The following is a 24,210-nucleotide window of genomic DNA, read 5'->3' as shown; positions in this document are numbered from 1 at the left end:
ATTTCCTTCTTTTTGGCTTTCCATGAGTACTTAGTTTTCAGATAGAGAAGTAAAGTTTTAGGAAAAAATCACAATATTAAAAATACTGAGTGTAGAAAGCAAATAGGATAAAACCAGCTAGATATGTCACTAAACAGAAATATTGAGGGGTTGGGAAGGTGGCTCAGTGGTAGAGTGCTTGCCTTGCATGTATGAGGTCCTGGGTTCAATTTCTCAGCACCACATTAAGCAGAAAAAGCTGGAAGTGGTGCTGTGGCTGAAGTGGTAGAGCAGTAGCCTTGAGCTGAAAAGCTCACGGACGGCACCCAGACCCAGAGTTCAGGCCCCATGACCAGGAAAAAGAAAGAAAGAAAGAAAAGAGAGAGAGAGAGAAAGAGAGAGAGAGAGAGAGAGAGAGAGAGAGAGAGAGAGAGAGAGAGAGAGAGATCTCAAAAAAAAAACCACCAGAAAACCAGAAGTGGCTCTGTGGCTCAAGTGGTAGAGCATTAGCCTTAAGCTGAAGAGCTGAGGGGCAGCACCCAGGCCCAGAGTTCAAGCCCCATGACCAAAAAAGAAAAAAAAATAGAATTAAGATTTTGATAGCAGCTTAGTTATAGAGACTTTTTTTGAGAGAACATATACATTACTCTGAAAATGGAAGAGATTCCTTAATTTCTTGTGCTATTTTATCATAATTAAAAATATACTTTTGCCAGAATATAAGATGTAAAAACCTGACAAAACATTTTATTATCTTTTAATTATAACTTCATCCTCTGTAGAAAATTTACCCTGACTCTATCATACTATCTCTACTTACGCAGTAATACCAAAAGCAGTTTTGCAGTAGATTAGTTTTGTTATAAGTTCTTGATAACTACGAGTCACAATTACAACCACCACAAAACACACAGCAATTTAAACGTACTTAATTGTAGCATATGATTGGGAACACTATACTTTAAATGTTTAGAACACCAGATTCTGATTATGAAGATTTGCATAAGATTCTGGGCATTCATAAAGCTACTTCAGCCTACAATCTTCACAATAAAACAAATCCAAGGCTGCACAAACTGTAATCTAAAAACACTGCTTATAAATGACACATATTCAAGCTCAGACAAGTAACATGCAGAATGTGGGCCTCAGCCAACTGCAACAACAAGAACTAAATAATCACTTTAGGCTTGACATTTCTTTATCTTCAATACAAGACTCTAGGGACAGATAGAAGTTTTAGGGAGATCTGAACTGAACAATAAAATGTTTTGTAAAAACTTCACATACTGGACTGGGAAGGTGGCTCAGTGGTAGAGCTCTTGCCTTGCATGCCTGAGGCCCTGGGTTCGATTCCTCAGCACCACATAAGCAGGAAAAAAAAGCCGGAAGTAGCGCTGTGGCTCAAGTGGTAGAGTGCTAGCCTTGAGCTGAAGAGCTGAGGGACAGCACCCAGGCCCAGAGTTCAGGCCCACAACCGGACCCAAAAAAAAACAAAAAACTTCACATATTGCCAAGGCGCTGGTGGCTCATGCCTCTAATACTAGCTACTTAGGAGTTCCATGCTAGTCCAAGCAGGAAAGTCTATGAGACTCTTATCTCCAATTAACTACGAAAAAAACCCAGAAGTAGGGCTGTGGCCCAAGTGGTAAAGCACTAGCCTTCAGCATAAAAAGCTCAGGAATAGCACCCAGACCTGAGTTCAAGCCCCAAGACTGGAACAAAACAAACAAACATAAAACTTCACATATTTATGGATATGGGTCCTAACAAATAAAATACTTTAATTTTTTTATTTTACTTATTTATTTTTTTGCCACTCCTGGAGCTTGAACTCAAGGTCTGGACACTGTCCCTGAGTTTCTTTTGCCCAAGCAAAAAAAAAGCTAACTCTACCACTTGAGCCACAGAGCCACTTCTGGCTTTTCTTGTTTATGTGATATTGAGGATTCAAACCCAGGTCTTCACACATGCTAGGGAAACACTCTACCTCTAACACATTCCCCGCCCTCACTTTTTAAACAAAGCAGAAAATCACCGTGATATCATCTTGTAATTATATGGTAAGTTTTTTTTTTTGCTTCCTTTTAGAGGATTAACTCTGAAATCATAGATTGCACCTTTCCCTTGAGCCCACTATATTCTATATTATACTATGTTGTAATCAACAGAATATGACCTAAACAGAGCTAGACTTGATGAATACAACTTTAACCTAGAGAAGAAAGCTCACACAAGAATGAATACATGAAAGTGAGGAAAGGAAGGGCATATGGAGAAGCTCTCTGTAAATCACAATGTGAAAAGCTTGTGCAGAGGTAGGCACAATTAATGGAAACAGTCCTGTCGAGTGCTGGTGGCTTATACTTGTAATCCTAACTACTCAGGAGGCTGAGATCTGAGCATAGTGGTTTAAAGCCCACCGGGGTAGGGAAGTGCGTGAGACTCTAATCTCCAATTAACTACCAGAAAACTGGAAGTGCTGTAGCTCAAAGTGGTAGAGCACTTTTTTTTTTTTGCCTTGAGCAAAAGAGCTGACAGACAGCACTGAGACCCAGAGTTTTTTTTAAAAAAAAAAAAAAGAGAGAGAGAGACAATCCCCAACTTCCTTTATGGGAGTCCTGAATGTGTAGTACTCATATCTGGGTCATGTAATGAGACTGTTCTGGGCCACTGTACTACTTTTCTGGCATACTCCAGGATTTTGTTGTGACTTTTGCCCTTCCTTTTTGGGCTTTAGGTAAATGAGTATGCAATTCTGCTTTTAAGAGTAAATTAAAAGGGATTTTTTAATTTTATTGTTTATTTATTAAAAGGAAATGAGATTTCTATTTGTATAACTGACTAGAGAATGCTATTATATCCCATAACTGACGTAGCATCAAAATTGACTGAAATTCTTTAATATGTTGATATACTCATATTACGCTAACAAACACGTATTTAGGGCCAATGTACTAGCAAGGTGCTAAAGCTAAATCTATGAGTGACAATATGCCAAATTTCAGAGGTCTGTTGGAGGAGACAAACTTTTCAAAAAAAAAAATAATAGGGCTGGGATGTAGCTCAGTGGCAAAGCACTTGCTTAGCAAGTGCAAGGTCTTGGGTTTGATCCCCAGTACCAAAAAAGAAAAGATAAAAAAAATACAGTTTAAAAAAAAACTCAAACAAAAAAATAATAATTTCAATAAAATGATATAGGCCATTATCTAAAACTGAGGTCAAAAAAAGATTTCTGAGTTAGGCAACACCTGAAGTTATAAAATTCTTAAGGCTGGATGGCTACATGAATGAAGTAATGGGAATATAAAATGGCCTTTAGACACACACTTAGGTAGATGGATACATATTTCTTTTATTCTCTGTACACATATGAATAAGCATAAACACATATGCACATACATATACACACAAGGTATATGTATACATGCATATAGAGAGACATATACATATATTTTCTGTACACACACAAAGATGTGGGTGAGAAGAGTAGGAAAAGGAGATGGGAAGAGAATGAGAATGATGCAAATACTACTAGAGAATATGATAATGAGGAGCCTTAAAATGATCTAAAGAGGTAGAATTTCATATTACCTACGTGATCATACATCATTAAATGGATGATCGTTAGAGAAATGTTCTCAGGTTTTCAAGATAGAGACAAAAATTGTATTGGAGAGACAGAGGAATAGAGATGATATATGCAAATAATTTGGAGGTCAAAACTGATGGTTCTTAAAAACTATAATAACATTGCTAGCAAAATTCTTTATTTCTTTTTCTTTTCCTCTTTCTCTCCTCTCTCTCCCTCTTTCCATGTCTCTCTCTATTATTCTCTTGTTTGTTTGTGTACAGGTCCTGAGGCTTAAACTCTGCCTGGGTGGTATCCATGAGCTTTTTTGCTCAAGGCTAGCATGCTACCCCTTGAACCATAGCTCTACTTCTGGCTTTTTAGTGGTTAAGTGGCAATGAAAGACTCAGTGATTTTTATGCCCAGGCTGACTTAAAGCCATGATACACATCTGTCTCCTAAGTAACTAGGAGTACAGGTGTGAACCACCAGCACCTGGCTAAGTTTTTTCTTCTTTTTTAATTTTTTTTTTAAATGTTGGTCCTGGTGCTTGAATTCAAGACCTGAGCACTGTTTACGAGATTTTTTTGCTCAAGGCCAATGTCTTACCATTTGGGCCACAGCTCCACTTCAGATGGTTTTGGTAGTTAATTGGAGACTAGAGTCTCACAATCTTTCCTGCCTGGGCTGACTTCAAACTGTGATTTTTCAGACCTCATGCTCCTGAGTCACTAGATTACAGGTATAAGCCACTGGTGCCTGGCCTGGGCAAATTGTCTTTAGTGTTTGAAAATACAGTTTCACTCTGTATAGTATCTTTACAATATATAAAAAAAAAATCTTTATAAAAAAAAAGAAATGTACTCATTACCTTGCTCATGTGATTGTAACCCCTCTGTACAGTATTTTCACAATAAAAAACTTATTTAAAAAATACAATTTCATTTTTTTTCTGTCTAGGTGCATTATTTAAACTACTGAATAATTTATTGCTGAGCTCTTTTCAAATGCTTCTAAAACCAGTCGTTCTATAATTAAATGCTAGTATTATTTACTAGACTAAGCTTATAAAGGAATGGGTAAATTTGTATTGATATGTTGGCTACTAATGAATTTGGTTGTATAAGTTAATTGATCAATTAATTAACCGATTAATTAGCTTACTAATTTTACCTACTTACTTATTGAGACAGGGCCTCACAATTTAAACCAGGCTGACCTGGAACTCACTATAGATTCCAAGCTGGTCTTAAACTTATGATCCTCTTGCCTCAGTCACCTGAGCGCTATGATTACAGGCACGTACCATCAGGCCTTCCTTTATCTATGTAATAGAAAGTGAAATAAAATAGTGTCTCATCACAGCATACTGATCATCACATGTGGCAAGTACCACAGAATTGGACCATGCAAACCAAGAATATTCCCTCAAGTGATTAAGTTCTACTAGATAATGTTGGTCTAGAATACATAATTCTTTAAAAAGCTATGGAAACATGGTAAACACTTGATTCATCAAGATGCTGATTCCATCTTTAAATGTGATATTCAAATATCCAAAATATATCTAGTTATGGCTTAAGTCATGATAACTAAAATACATGAGGTATAAAATCCCTATTCATTGATATTTACTTCTGTGGAACTGATATGAATGAAACAGAAATTGAATTTTTAAATAAAGGTAGGTGTGGTGCCAGTGGCTCACTCAAGTAATCCTAACTACTTAGGAGGCTAAGATCCAGGGATCATTACTCAAAGCCAACCCAGGCTGGAAAATCCACGAGACTCTTATCTCCAATAATCTATTAAAAAAAAGCCAGAAATGGCACTGTGGTCCAAGTGTTAAAGCACTCACCTTGAGCAAAAGAAGCTCAGAGGGAGCACCCAAGTCCAGAGTTCAAGCCCCAGGACTGGCAAAACAAAATAAAATAATAATAATAACAATAATAATTTTAGGTGATAACATACTCAAAATAACCAAATTAATTTTTCTTTCTTTTTCCTACAGGAAGGAAAATAAGGTAAAGAAATAAAACTTGGAATAGTTCATCTTTAGTATCTTTGGATAAAAAATGATTTTTGTACCAAATGTTATCTCCATGGAACTAAAGGGATTATGAATGCATCCTCTTGCTTGCTTTTCTTAAATGTAACCATAACAATGTAAACTTGTACATTTACTCTTACCAAATGAAATATTAAGGTGCTGCAATAATAAGAACATGCTCATATACTTAAGGATTCACAAATTGTAGTTACACAACACATTTTTAGCTCTTTTAACAGGTTATGTCAGAACAAAATTAGGCTACAACAAGAGGACAGAACTCTGGAAAGAAGCAAACAATAATTAATTTTGACATGATGTAGACTGGCTAAAAAAAAAATCTAACCATAGCCACTTTGGGAAAAAATAGCTTTATCTGTTCTTCATTGTATCTCTGACACTACTGTACTATACAGAATGCAGAGCAGTTTCTACTACTGAAAGCAAATACTAGTCCAAGTCCCCACTTAGGGTGTTGGAAGCAGCTCATGTTCCACTCACATTACTGATTTACTGATTCCAAGTGGCCATCTCATAAGGAGGAATCTGCTTCCAACAAAAGAACTACTAGCAGGGCATCTTGAACTTGTCAGTCACTCATTTTAACAGTTTTCAGGTCTTAAGAACCAGTAGAAGAAAACAGGGGGGAAAAAGTGCTGGAACAAAGAAGAATGGAAAAGAGTACAATGAGACTGGCCTATGTATGCTAAGGTGAAAAAAAAAATAAAGGTTGGCAGTGAACCAGAGGGGTCAGGAAGGTGGGAGATACCAACATTTAAAACTGGTTTCCACAAAAGAAGCCCGTTATATTTCTTCCTAGCCCTTCCCTTCTATTTTATATGGGTAGAGAACTATCTGTTTCCAAAGAAGAGAACTCAGTGTCAACTATTGCTTTATCTTATTTTATTTATTTTAATTTGGTTTAGTTTCAGTAGTTTTAGTTCAAGTACAGATCAAACTCAGGGCCTACAGTAAAGAATTCACTCAACTGAGCAACACCCCCTAATTCGTTTGCATTTTTGTTTTTTAAATAGGGTCTCTTTTGCCGATCAAGAAGCTGGGATTACAAGATTGTACCACAAGGCAGGACTCCAACCACTGAGTTTTGATAGTTTACTGCCTTATCAGCAATAGGATTATCCTCTATAAAGATCCTCCCATTGTAGAAGCACATCTCAATATCACAATATTATTCCACTTAACCTCTTTATAGTATGAAGCATTGCAGAAAGTACCAGGTGTTTCATGTTTAGTCTTTCATAGTGCTTTGCTATGTCATACAAAAAAAAATTACAGTTTTTTTTCCTTTTACCCTTCCAATGTAAGTATATATGCTGTTGAAGTGAGCACAAAAATTACATAATGTTATTAAGGGGACCCAAGGAGCTTGTGCGGTAATTAACTGAATATCCAACTTCCCAGGCAGGAAAAAAAAATCTTAGCAAGAATGTACAAAAAAAAATGCATTTGGTCTCAGCTGGAAATCAGAATGGCAAACAGAAAAGTCATGATTCAAAATACAGTTCTGTTATGAATTATGTATCTCAGTTGGCAAGTTAGTCTATTTTTTTAAGCCTTTGAAAATGGCTTAAATGGTGTCCAGATTCCTTCTAGTTCCAAACTCCATGAAATTTAGGTTTAGTCTCCTCTGTCTGAGTCTGCTAGTTCATGGAAACTAAGGAGATGCTGTGATTTAGGAAAGGTCCTTTTCAAGAGAATGAGACGGGGCTGGGAAGATGGCTCAGTGGTAGAGCACTTGCCTTGCATGCATGAGGCCTTGGGTTCGATTCCTCAGCACCACAAAAGCAGAAAAAGCCGGAAGTGGTGCTGTGGTTCAAGTGGTAGAGTGCTAGCCTTGAGCTGAAGAGTTCAGGCCCCACAACAGGCAAAAAAAAAAAAAAAGAGAATGAGATGTGGACTAAGCAAAGGGCTATATAGTTTGTGTTTAAGAGACAACAGTGTTACCAATTGATTCAATGACTGTGTTTACACACTCAAAAGGACAAGCTGAAATGTAGCTGTTTCTATTATGGTAGTTGATAAAGAGCACTAAAATGTATTTTTTTTCCTGTAATTTTTTTGCAGTGCTGAGGTTTGAACTGAGTCTTGACAGGCAAACACTCCACCATGAGCTACAACACAAGCCTCAGAACCCATCTTAAAACAAATTTAAAAATTGAAGTAACATAAAGTAGAAAATCTTTATACCAGAATTCTGAAAATCCATAATGGAAATCTCTAATCTCCAAATGATAGAAATTTTATCATTAACCAGTTATGTGATAGTATGTTATTAAATCTCAACAAGTCTAATAATATATTTACACAACATGCTCTAAAAACTTAACTAATCCTAAAACTATTGAAATCCATTAGCAAACCACCAAATCTAGAGATAATAAAAACTGTATGGGCTATTTATTTTCAGATGTTTTAAAATATGGATATCTAGAACAAAATACGTAAACCACACATAGCAGTAACTTGTACTGTTCTGCTTGATTTATCATATATGAACAAGATCTCTGATGCCTATTTTTCATGAGAATTAAATATATTTCCTATTTCCATTTTTTCCTGCATAATAGTTAAAATATTCATGTTAGCAATTGCACTTTTGTTCACATTGCTAATGTAAATTACCTAAACTTTAGAAAAACCACAGCCAAAAAATTAGCAAGTTACAAACAGTTTAAATAACTAATAAGAATTACTGCTTTTGAATACCAAACCTCAAACATTTCTTTCAAATAATGCTTTTAGTATAAAGCAAATGTGATTATTTACTCCTTACAAATCTAATATTGGAGCTTTGTTTAAAGCAATGTTTATTTTCCATACCAAACCACATTTTCATGTTTTATTTGTTTACTTAACTGGGAAGGTGGTGGTTAAAGTATCGTCTGAAACAGTACAATACTTTTTTTTGTGACAGCAAATGCTTTTGAAAACTTTGCAGTACCAAATAAATATTCCAGCATAAAAACTGTCATGTATTAAATAATTCAAAGCACATTTTATTCTTTAAAGAAAGCTTTTTCCTTGTTTATATTTCCGTTACAAATCTAAATTTTCTAAATTTCTAAATGATATTGTAATAGTTTTTCTGTTTGGGTTATCTATTTTATTTTTGAGGGGTACTGGGAATTCAACTCAGGGCTTCATAGCAAATACTCTTACCATTTGAGTCACACCCTGTGACTAATGACCTTTTGAACAAAAATTCAACAAAATGTTAAATTGACTATAGTTATTTTATCAGAACAAATATCTTTCTATAAATGTCTGAGCTCTTTCCTATTTAACTCTTAAACCAAGTCTCAAGTGCAAAAAATATTTCCTAATCTATTAATCCATACTATTGATTTGCCAAACACCAAAGCAAATGATCTCCTGAAATTAACACATAAGAACGTTAGAAGTGGGCAACTCAGTTCAAAGCCAGCACAGACATGAAAGTCTGTGAAACTCTTGTCTCCAATAAATCACTCGGAAAACCTTAAGTAGTGCTGTGGCTCAAGTACAGCACTAGCCTTGAGCTGAAGAGCTCAGGGACTGTGCCCAGGCCCAGAGTTCAAGCCCCATGACCAATAAAAACAAACAAACAAACAAACAAAAACCCAAGAATATTAGAAACTGTGGTTTCACATTTAATACTTATCTTTTAAGAAAAGATATCACGCAAACCTTAAGGTGTTTGAAATAACCCCTAGATTAACAGATACCTATTTGTTTTCCATTATAATGATTTTATGTTTGAATCACTTTCATTTTTCACAATGAATAATTTCTTTATATCAATGTCTTTGATATACTATATTCATAATTAGCTAGACTAGTTTGAATTATTGTTATGACATGCTATTTGTTGTGTAATATTACATAAACATGATGTGATATGAGAATTTCTTCTTTTTGTTTTAATGGTACTGGGGTTTGCACTTCCAAGACTAGTGGCTTTGCCACTTGAGTTACTCCTCCAACCCTGCTTCTGGCAGGTTATTTTCAAGATAATATCACAAACTTTTCTTTCTCAGGCAAGCCTTGAAAGTTGATTCTTCTTCTCAGCCTCTTGAGTAGCTAGGTTTTTGGCCGGATCCATTGTCTCTTTGTTTTAAGGTTATGTCTTTTTTTTTTTTTTTTTTTTGTCGTGGGGTTTGAACTCTGGACCTGGGTGTTGTCTCTTAGTTCTTCAGCTCAAGGCGAGTACTCTACCACTTGAGCCACAGTGCCACTTCTGGTTTTCTGGAGATAAAAGTTTCACAAACTTTCCTGCCCTGGCCCAGCTTTTTTTTTTTTTTTTGGTTGGTCATGGGGCTTGAACTCAACCTGGGAGCTGTCCCTCAGCTTTTCAGCACAAGGCAAGCATTCTACCACTTAAGCTACAACACCACCACTAGCCTTTTCTGTTTATGTGGTGCTGAGGAATTGAACCCAGAGTCTCAAGTTTGCAAGGCAAGCACTCTACCACTAAGCTACCTTCCCAGCCCCAGGAGTTTCTTCTTTTAAGCTACATCTAGGAGAGTGCCTACTTGTAGCCATCACAATTCTAAAAGTTAAAAAGCAATATGGTGAGTAAACAAAGCATGGATTATTCTAAACTTGTAGATAGAAGCTATTTCTAGTACAAACAGATGAAAGAATTTTGAATTAACCTGTGTATTATTTCATATTAAAGTTTTGTAACTACTCTTGTTTCCTAAACAAACCCTTAACAAACCTGTAACCTGGCTGACTGAAAGGAATATTCTAGTGCTTTTTAGTTTAATTAAGGACCATAGTCACTTTTGATATTGTTTGTGTACGTGTGAATCCAGTTATTTTAGAAACACAGCTTTACCCCAAAATAATAAGAATCACTTCAAAAGCTGTTTTTGTGCTTCTCACACTAAAAAAATACAACTGGTTTAATTACTAAACACTCATTATACGATAATTTTGGACCAGGCCACTCTTACAGATGGGATAACTTACACTTGGGAAGATCACTAAATTGCTAAAGGTCACAGATATACTAAATGGAATAAAGAACTCTAAATCTATAAGTTGACTAAATCTATAAATAAACTACAAAACTAGATACTATGGTTTTAGGTGCATATATTCAAACTTACTTCTGACACACTAATTGTAATGTCATGGTACTGTGTGCTATAAAACTAGTGATCTGAAAGCACTGCCCTATCCCAACACTATTGTCCCACTGAGTGACTGACCGATTTTTTTGTTGTTGTTTTTTTTGTTCTGGTTCGTTATGGGGCTTGAACTGAGGGCCTGGATACTGTCCCTGAGCCTCTTTGTGCTCAGGCTAGTGCTCTACTGCTTGAGCCACAGCACTACTTCTGACTTTTGAGTGGTTAACTGGAAGATAAGTGTCTTTTGGGGACTTTTCTGCCCTGATGGCTTCAAGCCACCATCCTCAGACCTCAGCATCCTGAGTAGATAGGATTATAAGCGTGAGCCACTGGTGCTGGGCTGGGTGGCTGATTTTTATTTGCTGCTCCTCATTTCCATGAACCAATCATTTAGTGAAGCTTCCAATCAAGTTGAAAACATGCCTCCTGCCTTTGAAAGGTTTCAGTCTGAAGATAGTAAGAGACTTAATGCCTGAACTGGGCATGTTTAGTAGGGATGACTTAGGAAAGCAATAGACTGACTAGGATTTTGGTGGAATGGAGAACAGAATTGGACAGAGAACAAGTCAACCTGGGTACAAAAGCTTGGCAATGGAAATAAGACTTGTGGAATGGCTTAATAACCCTTTATTATTTCAAAATAGAATTTTAAATAGTTTAGTTCAATTCTGTCTCAGACACACACAAAATTACTAACCTTCTACATTCATGGCTTCTCTCAGAGCCTGAAGTTTCTTTTGTCTCTCTCGAATTCGGTCCAAAGCACTTGAGATTGCAGAGGAGGTCGGCAATTCTTGATTGTGATATACTGGATCCTTTTTCTGAGGACCAAAGATATCCAAGGCTATGCTTCCATCAGAGTATCTTGCCTCTCTTTTTCTGGGAACAGTTGAAGTCCGTCCTGTTACAGCCTCAGGGTGACAGAGTTGATATTGGCCTGTCTCTCCAGAGGAGAAGTCTCTGTCAGATGTACAAAGCAAGTCCATGGATGAAGCCCAAGTTTTCTTCTTGGGAAGTACCTCAATGCCAGGGATAACATTTTTTTGTGGACTGCTAGTTTTGAACTGGTAAGGGGAGCAGATATTTTCAGAATCTTCATGTCCAGAATTATTATCTGATGCAATGTCCTTGAAATAATCTTCCTCATCTTGTGTGTCTCTGATGGACAGAAATCCCATAGATTTACTAAGCCCTTTGTTAAGAAAGGTCTGATGAGAGAATGGAGCCTTGTGTATGTCTAGTACATCAGAAGTAGAGCTTCTTCCTGGAATGATAAGAATCTATCATGTATGCACAGACTTTTTAGAAAATAAACTGGAAGGCAACCCACTATTGACAATGAAAGTGGTGGCAATTTTCTAAATTCTCCAAGTGGGAAATCAGAGATGAAATGAGATAACAATTATGACAGTGGAAATACAAAAAAATGTTGTTTGTGTAACTTTTCAAGGTCCAGTATGCCGGTTTTTGTTTTTTATTTTTGTACTGCTAGGAAATCAAACCCAGGGACTTGTATGTATAAGTACTCTTAATCATTGAACTAGGGTAGAAGCATAACTCAACTGATAGAGCACCTGCCTAGAAAGCTCAGAATTCTGAGATTAAACCTCAGTACTGCCACACAATAACAACAAACACTTCTACCATTGAGCTATATACACCCTGTGCAATGTTTCTTTTTTTACTCTCTCTCTCTCTCTCTTTTTTCTTGGTTGACCATTGGGCTTGAACTCAGGGCCTGGGTGCTGCCTCAGCTTTTTCACTCAAAGCTAGTACTCTACCACTTTGAGCCACAGCACCTCTTCCTGCAATGCCTCTTATTAAATAAGCAATATATTTATTGAACTTTCTTTTTTTAATTGGTATAATTTTTAATATATTTAAATAGTACTATAGTACTTGAAATTGTGTGTGTCTATGTGTCAAGGCTTTGCACTTTTATCAGCTTGCTTGCTCTGCTTGTGCTCTAAACTTGAGCCATGACTCATTGTGTGGCATTGTGCTGGTTAAATGGAGATGGAATGTCTTGATTTTCTGCCCAGGCTGGCTTAAAATCTTGATCTTCTTATCTCAGGCGTCTGAGTAGCTAGGATTATAGATATGGGCCACTGGTACCCATAAGTACTTAGAATTCATAAATTCAAGGGGGTTTTGGGGTTTTTTTTGTTTAATGTTGTTGTTGATTGTGAGGCTTGAACTGAGGACCCTGAACTTTTCTGCTCTAGAGTCATAGTTCCACTTCCAGTTTTCTGGTGGTTAATTGGAAATAAGTGTCTCATGAACTTTTCTGACCAGGCTGGCTTCAAAATGCTCAGATATCACCCTCCTGAGTAGCTAGGATTATAGGCGTAAGCTATTAGCATCCAGCCATAAATTCAAAATTTTATTATAATCAGATACATCTTCAGAAATGTTTGTAGTATGTAAAAATAAGATAGTTTGATTTCATTTAAATTATAAAAGAATATTAATTTTCTTCATGGTAGACCATCAAGTACTACATAGTATTTTTTTTCCATTTAGAACATAGTGTATTATTTGTCAACTGGAATAAAATGTCAATTCTTATTCTTTGAAACTTGATTTAGTTAAAACTAGGGCCTCTCTTTGTTTTTAAGGCAGCAGTCTATAAATACATTGAAATATACCAAAATGTCCACTCAAATATGAATTTTAAGATTTATAAAATAGTAATTTGTGCTATTTAAAAATGTGGGAGGGTTGGGAAGGTGGCTCAGTGGTAGAACACTTGCCTTGCATGCATGAGGCCCTGGGTTCAATTCCTCAGCACCACATAAGCAAAAAGAAAAAAGCTGGAAGTGGTGCTGTGGCTCAAGTGGTAGAGCGCTAGCCTTGAGCTGAAGAGCTGAGGGACAGTGCCTAGGCCCAAGTTCAGGCCTCATGACCGGACCCCCCCAAAAAAATGTGGGAAAATATTGTATAGTTATTAACCAATTAGCCCATAAGTACTGATTCTCTGTGCAGCACTCTGTGATTTCTCTTTGATAATCTAGGAATCTACTCAATATAATATAGAGTAATGACACTAAAACCTTCCTAGTAACAAATTGCTTAATTTCAAAATAACAATCATAATCCTTAATTCCATGACAACAAATTTTATCTTTAAAAAAAAAAAAACCAAACAAGCCTTAGAAGCTGGGTGTCCACCGACATGCCTTTAATCCTAACTACTCAGGAGGCTGAGACATGAGAATCAAGGATTGGAACCAGCCCAGGCAAATCCCAAATTAATCACAGGAAAAAATTAGAATTGGCACTGTGGTTAAAGTGGTAGAGTGCTAGCCTTGAGCAAAAGGAATTCAGGGACAGAGCCCAAGCCCAGTGTTCAAGCTCCAGGCTGACAGGAAGGAAGGAAGGAAGGAAGGAAGGAAGGAAGGAAGGAAGGAAGGAAGGAAGAAAGGAAGAAAGGAAGGAAGGAAGGAAGGAAAGGGGGAGGGAAGGCAGACAGGCAGGCAAGCAAGCAAGACTTGGAACTCTGTAATCCTAGCTACTCAGGAGGCTGAGATTTGAGGATGGCAGTTCAAACTCATCCAGAGCCGGAAAGTGTGTGAGACTCATGTCCATTAAAACTACCAAAAGCTGGGTACTGGTGGCTCACACCTCTAATCCTAGCTACTCGGGAGGTTAAGATCTGAGATTCACGGTTCAAGCTAGCTTGGGCAAGAAAGGCTGTAAGACTCTTATCTCCACTTAATCACCAGAAAACTGGAAGTGGTGTTCTGGATCAGTGGTGTAGTGCTGCTTAGAGCCAAAGAGTTCAGGGACAGTGGCCAGGCCAGAGTTCAAGCTCCACAACAGACAAAAAATAAAAATAAATAAAAATAAAAACCCTACCTAAAAAGTGTAGCTGTGGGCTGGGACTGTGGCTTAGTGGTAGAGTGCTTACCTAGCATGCATGAAGCCCTGGATCCGATTCCTCAGTACCACATAAACAGAAAAAAACAGACATGGCGCTGTGGCTCAAGTGGCAATATGTTAGCCTTGAGCAAAAAGAAGCTCACAGACAGTGCCCAGGCCCTGAGTTCAAGCCCTAGAACTGGTAAAATTAAAAGAAAGTGAAGCTGTGATTCAAGCAGTAGAGCACTAGCCTTGAGCAAAAGCTCAGGGACAGTGCACAGGCCCTGAGTTCAAGCCCCAGGACTGGCAAAAAAAAAAAAAAGTGGAGCTGTGGTTCAAGTAGTAGAGTACTAGCCTTGAGCAAAAGCTCAGGGATAGTACACAGGCCCCGAGTTCCAGGACTGGCACCAAAACCAAAAAACAAAGACAAAACAAAAAACTTAGGAAAAGGAGATTCATTTCAAAATGGCAACGAATAATTGCTTACTTGAGGATTATATTCAAACTTTGTGCTTTCCTTATACTCCATCTTCCTCTGAACAAAGATCTATCTATAGTCAGTCAAGTACAGATAATACTCATGTGGAGGCACATAATATAAACAACATCATATATAAACAACAACTACATCTGAACATATCATAGACTCTAGCTTCTAATCTACTATATTTCAAAAACTGAAGTACACTATTCAGTATTACAGTATTTAGGGGTCAGTTACAATCTTTCACAATCCACATTTCAGCAGGGCAGACCAGATGGGCACTGGTGGCTCACACTATAATCCTAGCTGCTCAGAAGGGTGAGATCTGAGGATTATGGTTTGAAGCCAGTCCAGGGAGGAAGTCTGTGAGACTCTTATCACCAATTAACAACCCCAAAAGCCAGAAGTGAAGTTGGGCCTCAAGTTCTAGAGTGCTAGCCTTGAGCAAAAAAGCTCAGGGACAGAACCTAGGGCCTCAGTTTGAGCCCCAAGATCAGCTTCAAGAACAAAAGGCAAGAATTTCTTTCAATTAAACCTATCGACTAAGAAATAGTGCTATTTCTACATATTGATGAAATTCACTTAAGATGTACTAACTGAAAGAATTCAGAATCATAAAGGCCACTGTGTGCCTTCCTGCTTCCCCCACACACACACTAGCTATGAATAGCTAGTCAAAACTTAGAAACCAATTCTAAGAAGTGGTTGGGCACAAGTTGGCTCATGCCTGTAATCCTAGCTACCTGAGAGCTTGAGGTCTGGAGGATTACAGCTCAAGGCCAGCCTGGGCAGAAAAGTTGGCAAGACTTCATCTCCAAAATTAACTGGGAAAGGGCAGAACTGACTCAAGTAATAGAGTGCCAGGCTGGCATGTGTAATGCATTGAGTTCAAACTCCAGTACCCCCAGGGAAAAAAATTTCAAACAAATGGGTATTCTGACAACACAATAAATACACATTTATATAATCAATACCATGTGCTACCAGTAAGTTCATTCACTCTCCACAGCAATTTTCATTTTTCCTCATTCTTCATAAATTTCTTACCTTAATTTATTGCTCATTTAGATGATGACCCTGTCTCATATTCCACCAAGGAAAAAGAAGCTGTCTGAGTAGCTGTCTGAGTAGTGCTCTCATCTTTCCATGACTAATTCTACATAATCTACCTGTGTCCACAGATTTTTTTTTTCCTGTCATCTCAACGCATGAGATTTCCTACCCACTGAAGGCCAGTCCCCAATATGAGTTCTTTTTACTTTTCCAAATAATTTGATTTTGTGGTTAACATTGCTGCTCTCTGATTATATCTCCACTACCCCCACCCCTGCCCTTATTTCTGCATGTCCTGGTGCTTGAACTCAGGGCCCGGGTGCTGTCTCTCAGCCTCTTTGTGCTCAAGGCTAGCGCTCTACCACTTGAGCCACAGAGCCACTTCTGCCTTTTTTGGAGTAGTTTATTGGAGATGAGTATCACAGACTTTTCTGCCGGTGCTGGCTTTGATCTGGCTTTGATCAGATCTCAGCCTCCTGAGTAGCTAGGATTACAGGTGTAAGCCACTGTTGCCTGGCTATTTCCCCTTTTTACTGAATCATTTGCTTCAAATATAATCTCTTCATAAACAAACCAAACTAGTTCCTCCTTTATTACCACATTTCCTTTTAGCTACTGTTGTCTCCAATGTCTTCCCATTCCTTATTCTACCTGCTTTAGATAGCTTTTAATTACTCCATGACTGGGAAGCCCTCAGTATCACCTATGACCTCCATGTTGTGAAAGTCAGTGGATGCTTTTATTTCATCCTTCCTTAAATCTTACTTCTAGACAATAATTGATAATTCCTTACTGAACCACTTTCCTCTTTTTACAAGCCTGGTTTCCCTCTAGTTCCTCTTGGACTGTTCATTTTTATTTTTCATCTTTTCTTTCTCCTCTACTGGAGACTTGAGTTTTAATCATAGTACCACCAATAAACAAAATAAAATCCACACTACTTATAATAATAAGTCCTGTAATTACAAATGTTACTAAATAAAGTAATAATACATAAAGTAATGATTCAACATGTTATAGTTGTTTCATGTTGCTCAAGTATTAGGGAAAAATTCACTAATATTGTAACTCCAAAGGAAAACTCAAATGTAGAACCTGGCCATACAAGGAAAAAGAAATGACATTCTGGGTTCATATTTATTTGATTCTTAATCCAACTACAATAGTGAAGATCAAAGTTGGATGCCAGATGCTCATGCCTATAATTCTAGTAACTCAAGGGGCTGAGATCTGAGGATCAAGGTTGGAAGCCAGCCTGGGTCGGAAAGCCCATGAGACTCTTATCTCCAATAAACTACACAGAAAAAGCTGGAAGTGGTGCTGTAGGTCCAGTGGTAGAGTGCTAGCTTTGAGCAAAAGGAGCTCAGGACAGCATCCAGGCCTAGACTTCAAACCTAAGGACTGGCCAAAAAAAAAAATAAATAAATAAAGATTAAGGATTATTGTTAAATTTAGTGTTACTTAATAATTTGTATACAACTACTTTCCAAAGCTTTCTAAATATGTGTACAGGCTACCTGTATTATTTTACTTAACGGATAAATAATAGTATTAGAATCATTAAATAGCTACGATCAGTATCCATTTTGATCACAAGGAATTATGTTAATGTTTTTGGATGAAAGCACTGCCATTAGAACTACTCAAATTAAAAGTTAGAATGTGTTTGTGACTTTAACTGAGCATCACTATCCCACAATACTGTGAAATTAGGAAAATTATGTAACCACTTAATCACAATAAAAAATTTGAAAAAAAAAGGAGCTACTCAAATTATTTCAGGCAGAAGGCACATTTTTTGGTATTTCCCCTATTATTTTGTACTCACAAAGCATGCTGAGTCTGTTTTGTCTCTCTGTATAAAAACAATCATATACACATATATGTATTTGTATATATATGTATCTGTCATTACTCCCACTAGCTTCCCCTACTCTCAACTGGAATAAAAACATACAGACCATGTCTGATTTGTTTTGTATTCCAGTTCTAATAAAATAGATTCAAAAGAACAGTAATAAAATGGACTACGAAATATTTAAAAAGCTTTAATATCAATTTAAAATAGCATTATTTATAGCTATCAAAAGATCTGTGTTTTAATTTTAGTTTTCTATTCAATCTAGAATCTTGTACAAGCCACTCAATTCCCTGTTTCTCCATTCAGTTATCTTCAAAACATGGAAATAACCTATTAGACATTGGGGGAGTGGGAGGGTGTTCAGTCGTGGGGCCTGAACTCTGGGCCTGGGCGCTGTCCCTCAGCTCTTCAGCTCTACCATTTGAGCCACAGCGCCACTCCCGGCTTTTTTTTTTTTCTGCTTATGTGGCGCTGAGGAATCGAACCCAGGGCCTCATGCATGCAGCCTCATAAATGCAAGGCAAGCGCTGTACCACTGAGCCACCTTCCCAGCCCCCCTATTATACATTTTTAAAGCAATGATACTATTAGTGAACTAACCTATATGAGTTATTTTGAGCTCTTAAATTTTGTCTCCCGCCGGGTGTCAGTGGCTCACGCCTGTAATCCTAGCTACTCAGGAGGCTGAGATCTGAGGATCTCCGTTCTAAGAGAGCCCACTAGAAAACCGGAAGTGGTGCTGTGGCTCAAGCGGTAGAGCACTCGCCTTGAGCTGAAGAGCTGAGGGACAGCGCCCAGGCCCAGAGTTCAAGCCCCATGACTGACCCCCCCAAAAAAGCCTCCCTTTTCTTTTTGTCTTTTTAAAAACTATTATTGTAAAGGTGATGTATAGAGGGGTTACAGTTACATAAGTAAGATAATGAGTATGTTTCTTTACGACCCATGTTACCCTTGCCTCTCTTTTCTATTTCTGCTTTGTTTTCCTTCCTAAGCACATAATTATCTACTGGTGGTGGGAGAGTTGTTTTGAGAGAAAATAACGAAACTAGATATTGGAAAATACATTAATAAAAGTATCACATTGTTCAAAAGAGCAAAAATGTGACTATAAGTGAATTTTCCACCTCTTGGGGAGGAGCTCTGACTTCAGAAGGTAGTTTACATACAGCATTAGATTAGACACAATTATAAGCATCCAAATTTAAAATTAAATCATAAACATTTTCTTTCTAGAGAATTATAGCTTGCAATAGCTAAGTATCTAAATAGATTATCATACAGGAACAAATAATAGATTTTAAGAACATAAAATATTTTTATAATAGAACATATCCCATTTATTTTATTTATTCTATTTATTTTTGTCGGTCGTGGAGCTTGAACTCTGGGCCTGGGCTCTGTCCTTGTGCTCTTCAGCTCAAGGCGAGCGCTCTACCACTTGAGCTACAGCACCACTTCCCCCATTTATTTTAAACTGGAAAAAAATCTTCCTTAACAATGTCCATTGTATTGTAACTATTTTTGTTATATGTAATTAACACTATCCTTAGGTTGGATGTCATGAACATCATCGTTCACCCTTCCCCTCACACAGAGACTCAAAGATTCACATCATTTCTAGAAGTTAGCTTTGAAATGCTAAAATGACATTTCAATATTAAGAGGTTCAATTCCCCATCTGTCTTCACAGATGTGGTCAAGTACATAAAATAAGAAACATGAGATTGTCAATACAGCCAGGTTCTGAATTGCTATCATGCTGATCTCATGTGGTGTAGGGTTCTGCAGTTGGCAGGAAATGTTTGATTTCTTTCTGCTTAGGGAAGCCATTTTATCAGCACTGGCAGTATTAAGTAACAAAGGAGGGGTAGACAGCCCACTAAGTTAGCTTTATCTTCTGTAATAGACTTCAGAGGTAAGACATAAGGAGACATCTTTTAAGGTCATTTAACCATAGATGGAAGATTTTCTTAAATTTTATTTGAACAACTAAACTACTACTAAATATAATAAGGCATTATTCCTAAATTTGCTTATTTCTTTGAATCTAATTCTGTATCTCACTACCCATCTTGATGTTTCTTCATTGGTGAGGAACCTAATAAACTAAGTCTTTCACCACATAAATGTTTAAGTTGGGTGCACACTGAAGAGAATGCTTTGCAAACAATATAGGACAGGTTGCTTTGCTGAAAGTCACCAGCAAGAATGGACTGTTTGTGCCCTAGAAAGTAATGTCAATTTCATAGAAGAATACTTCTTTTCCATTTCAGTCTCAAACTTCTTAAATTAGTATATGACTATTAGCTGATAATTGTTTCTATTTAGTAGTGGTTATGCTTAGTATATTTCTGTCCTTGAAAAGAGGATTTATACATTTGCAAATGGCAAATTAAAAAGTGTTCCTCTGTGCTACTATTACTTCTGTGGAAGCACTGGCTAAGAAGATATGACAAATACTCCTCTGTCAAAGTTGATCCAAACAACTTCTAATTCTACATAAAAATACAAACAAACAAATGCTGGTTTATTCTGAGACTAACTGTAATTCCTTAAACATTCTCTTAAGTTTAGATGTAAGATTTTATTCTCTGATAGACTCTGGTATATAATATCAGAATATTAGAATAAATCCAATGGATAATCTGTTATAGGGTTTTCCCTATTTCTAGGATCTACATATTCAGAAAGCTTAACAACTATATTTTGAGAGTATGTACATAGGTAAAAAGCCTGAGAATCAAGATGTTATATACGCAGAAGATGTGGCTCTCTTAAGCAAAGAAGCTAAGAGACAGTCCCTGGCCCTGAGTTAAAACACTAGTACTAAGAAGAAAAAAGAAATTATAGAGTGGGTACAGATCCTATTCAATCTCTATCATCTCTAAAATACTTTACAGTAATTACTTATATGATGCTATGGTTCTGTACCTGAAAGTAATATAATCTAAACAATCTATGTTAATATTTGGTAATCTTCAAATTTTAGTAAGCTATGGCAAATGTGTTATTTTATAAACTGATGATGGGATAGAATAAGTCTTGTATCTATCCATCAACAGTTTTTTTTGAAAGCAAAATCAAGTTATAAAAACTAATCCTTAAAAATACAAAATTAGGCCAGGTGCCCATGGCTCATGCCTGTAATCCTAGCTAGTCAGGAGGCTGAGATCTGAGGATCGTGATTTAAAGCCAGCCCAGGCAGGAAAGTATGTGAGACTCTTATCTCCAATAAACCACCAGAAAACTGGAAGTGGCGCTGTGGCTCAAGTGGTAGAGCATTAGCCTTGAGCTGAAGAGATGAGAGACAGCGTCCAGGCCCAGAGTTCAAACCCCATGACCGACAAGAAAAAGAAAAAAAATTCAAAATTATATATTATAAACAATAAGCAAATAAACTTCAATTCCATAAAATGGTCAATTAATAGTAGGAGGAGATGATAGAGAATGTCAGAAAGAGATTACAGGTAACAGTAAAGAGAAAGGAAAAAGGAGAAAGGAAAGTAGAGGGCAAGAAAAATGGAAGGAGAGAGGAAAGAGGGAGAGAAGGGAAAGAGAAAAAGGAAAGGTGAGAGAAAGGGAGGGGAGAGGATATAGGGGAAAGAGGTAAAGAGGGTAAAGAAGAAAATAGTGTACTTAAATTAATGTTTTACTTGTGTAAGTGGTCCTTATGTCTGACATTCATCAACCCTTTGCTATTATCTCATTCTAAACAGAAGAGTGACTGGAAACTTGATGGGTAAACAACCTGCTGTTATTTTTAGCAGCAAGGTTCTACTACTCATAATTTCTATCTTATCTCAAATCCTACTACTGTATAACAGGAAATACATTTTTATCTATAAGAAAATGTTTCCATATAAACAGGTATATGAAATATGGTAAAAACAAACACTTGGGAAAAGGGACTAAAATACTGTAATTAACATCAAAACAATCTGAAAAGTTAGACAAAGCTCACCTTGTATTTTTTTATTCACATATAAACTAATAACATGTATGTCAGAATAGGCAATTATCAGAATATAGTAATTTTTTGGTTTTAGCATTTTCAAATAAAAATAATTTAAAGAGAAAGAATAGAAAATCTATTCAGAAGCAGCTCTTTCTCAATGGAAAAGTAGACTTTATTCACAATAAATAAAAGGAGCACTAAAACAGACACTTAACTGTGTCATTAAAGAATCATTCCAGGGGGGGAGGGGGGAGGCTGGGAAGGGATGTGAAGGGTAAACCAAAGGAGGAGGCTGCAATGCTTGGTAAGAAATGTACGCATTATCCTGCCCATGTAATTGTAACCCCTCTGTACAGTGTGTTCACAAATAAAAAAAAAAAAAGAATCATTCCAATTTTACTGCCTTTCTTTAACTCTCAAGCAATACATTTGTTTAAGGCACATTCTTCCTTCTCAGATAAGAGATTTCACCTCTGCAAAATATCTGGTCCAGCCAATCAAGTGTCTATTTAATTTTCACATGGAGTTTCTCATAGAATTTTAAAATAAGAGAGTTGTATGTTACTTGCCAGATTAAAAATTAGATGTTGACTTTTTATCTATTTTATTATATAATAACAATTAGAACACATTTCTATATTTGCATCTTGCGTCCCCCAAAATTTAAGAATAAAATATTTTACCCACAAAATACTTTTGTTAATGTTTATGTAAATCATGATTTTCAATACTACTTTAAGTAGTTCAAAAAGAAGTCAATGAACAAAATAAAAAATTCAGCTATGTGAAATTCTATATATCCTGCTTTTATATTTGGAAATGTCAATATTTGGAAATGTCAATATTTGGAATTTCCATGCATTTCTCTTAAATCTCCAGGATAATTATTATAGGACTTATATAATGCTTTGGCAAATAACAAAACCACTACTCATTATTTGTCTGAATTCTTAAGTATTGTTTAGGTTAAGGCAGTAAGTACAAGTTATGTGATTAGTTAGTCATAAAAGCAATTTAGTGGGTTGTGACTAGCATTTAAAAAAGAAAATATCAGCATATGGAAACAATGTTAATGTCTGAAATGTTTTGTTTTCAGTGATGTTTCATTTCATATATGTTTATATTATATACGTAATTTAGTCATGCTTTAAAACATCTTGTTTGTTACATAAAAGCCATGATGAAGTGAGTATGATTATGTTATTGATAAAACAAGGTTGGAAAGGGAAATAATTTATTGTGGGAGTCCTGATATGTAATGTTTTCTACCTACCATGAATGAATTTATTTATCATGCAGCTAGTATTTATGTTGGCTCCCTACCCTCACTTCACATCCTAATGTTCTAGCTAATCATAGTAATAACTATTAGATTTCCAAGTCAGGTAAGTATTAGTTTTATAAACAATAGAATAAGATTAAAGTCTTAAAACTTCTACAGTATTCTTACCTGTTGGTAATCCTTTTCCTCTCAAACGGTCCCGGATAGCCTGGCTTCGGTCAGACTTTTGCTCATTGTTACAGGAAAGCTGATCCATCTGTACACAGGTAATCAAAAATCAAATTTGACAAAAGAATCTCTCTTTTGTTTTTACAATAATTGCCTTCAGAATGACACTAGTTAGTTTTTGGAGGCATCAGCATTAAGGAAAGAGACTATCTTGTCATTTGTATTCCTTGACTAAGAGATTTATGTAGATCAGTACTGGCCAATTCATTTCAGGAGATTAAAAGGCAAGAAACAATTACTAAATAGTAATTTGTTACCTAGGAACACAGTTAACTAGATTAAAGTTGTAGTTAAAATGAATTATATTTTAAAACAGTAAACTCAAAATGTTCTTTTTTCCCAACTACTTTCCTCTCTAAGTTCTAAAATTTAAAACAAAGGTGTATTGTACTCATAACTGATACACTGAATTCAAATTTCTTTGTACAACTACTTAAAGTTAATTAAGAATAAATTTTGTAAAAATTTCTAATTATTTTAGTTTTTATATTGATTGTAACCATTCACTGAAGCTATTATTTAAAGAAACATGTTTTAGAGGCTGGGAATGTGGCTTAGTGGTAGAGTGCTTGCCTAGCATGCATGAAGCTCAGGGTTCGATTCCTCAGCACCACATAAACAGAAAAGGCTGGAAGTAGCGCTGTGGCTCAAGTGGTAGAGTGCTAGCCTTGAGCTAAAAGAAGCTCAAGGATAGTGCCTAGGCCCTAAATTCAAGCCCAGGACTAGCATTAAAAAAAAAAGAAGAAGAAGA

General features: G+C 36.5%; 1 protein-coding gene across 1 annotated transcript in view; it reads right to left on the bottom strand.

Annotated features, from left to right (window-relative positions):
- The window catches only part of Ptpn13 (protein tyrosine phosphatase, non-receptor type 13 (APO-1/CD95 (Fas)-associated phosphatase)), a 143,744-nt gene that overhangs the window by 99,543 nt on the left and 19,991 nt on the right, over positions 1 to 24,210 (bottom strand). The window contains exons 5-6 of the mRNA XM_013029811.1: positions 23,400 to 23,487; positions 11,433 to 11,999 (exon numbers count right to left, since the gene is read on the bottom strand). Of these exons, the coding sequence (XP_012885265.1) occupies positions 11,433 to 11,999; positions 23,400 to 23,487 (655 nt within the window). The remainder of the gene's footprint in view (positions 1 to 11,432; positions 12,000 to 23,399; positions 23,488 to 24,210) is intronic.

This window comes from Dipodomys ordii, unplaced genomic scaffold (genome assembly GCF_000151885.1).
Source record: "Dipodomys ordii isolate 6190 unplaced genomic scaffold, Dord_2.0 Scaffold123, whole genome shotgun sequence".
Taxonomy (NCBI): Eukaryota; Metazoa; Chordata; class Mammalia; order Rodentia; family Heteromyidae; genus Dipodomys; species Dipodomys ordii.
This window is presented reverse-complemented; position numbering and strand designations above follow the sequence as displayed.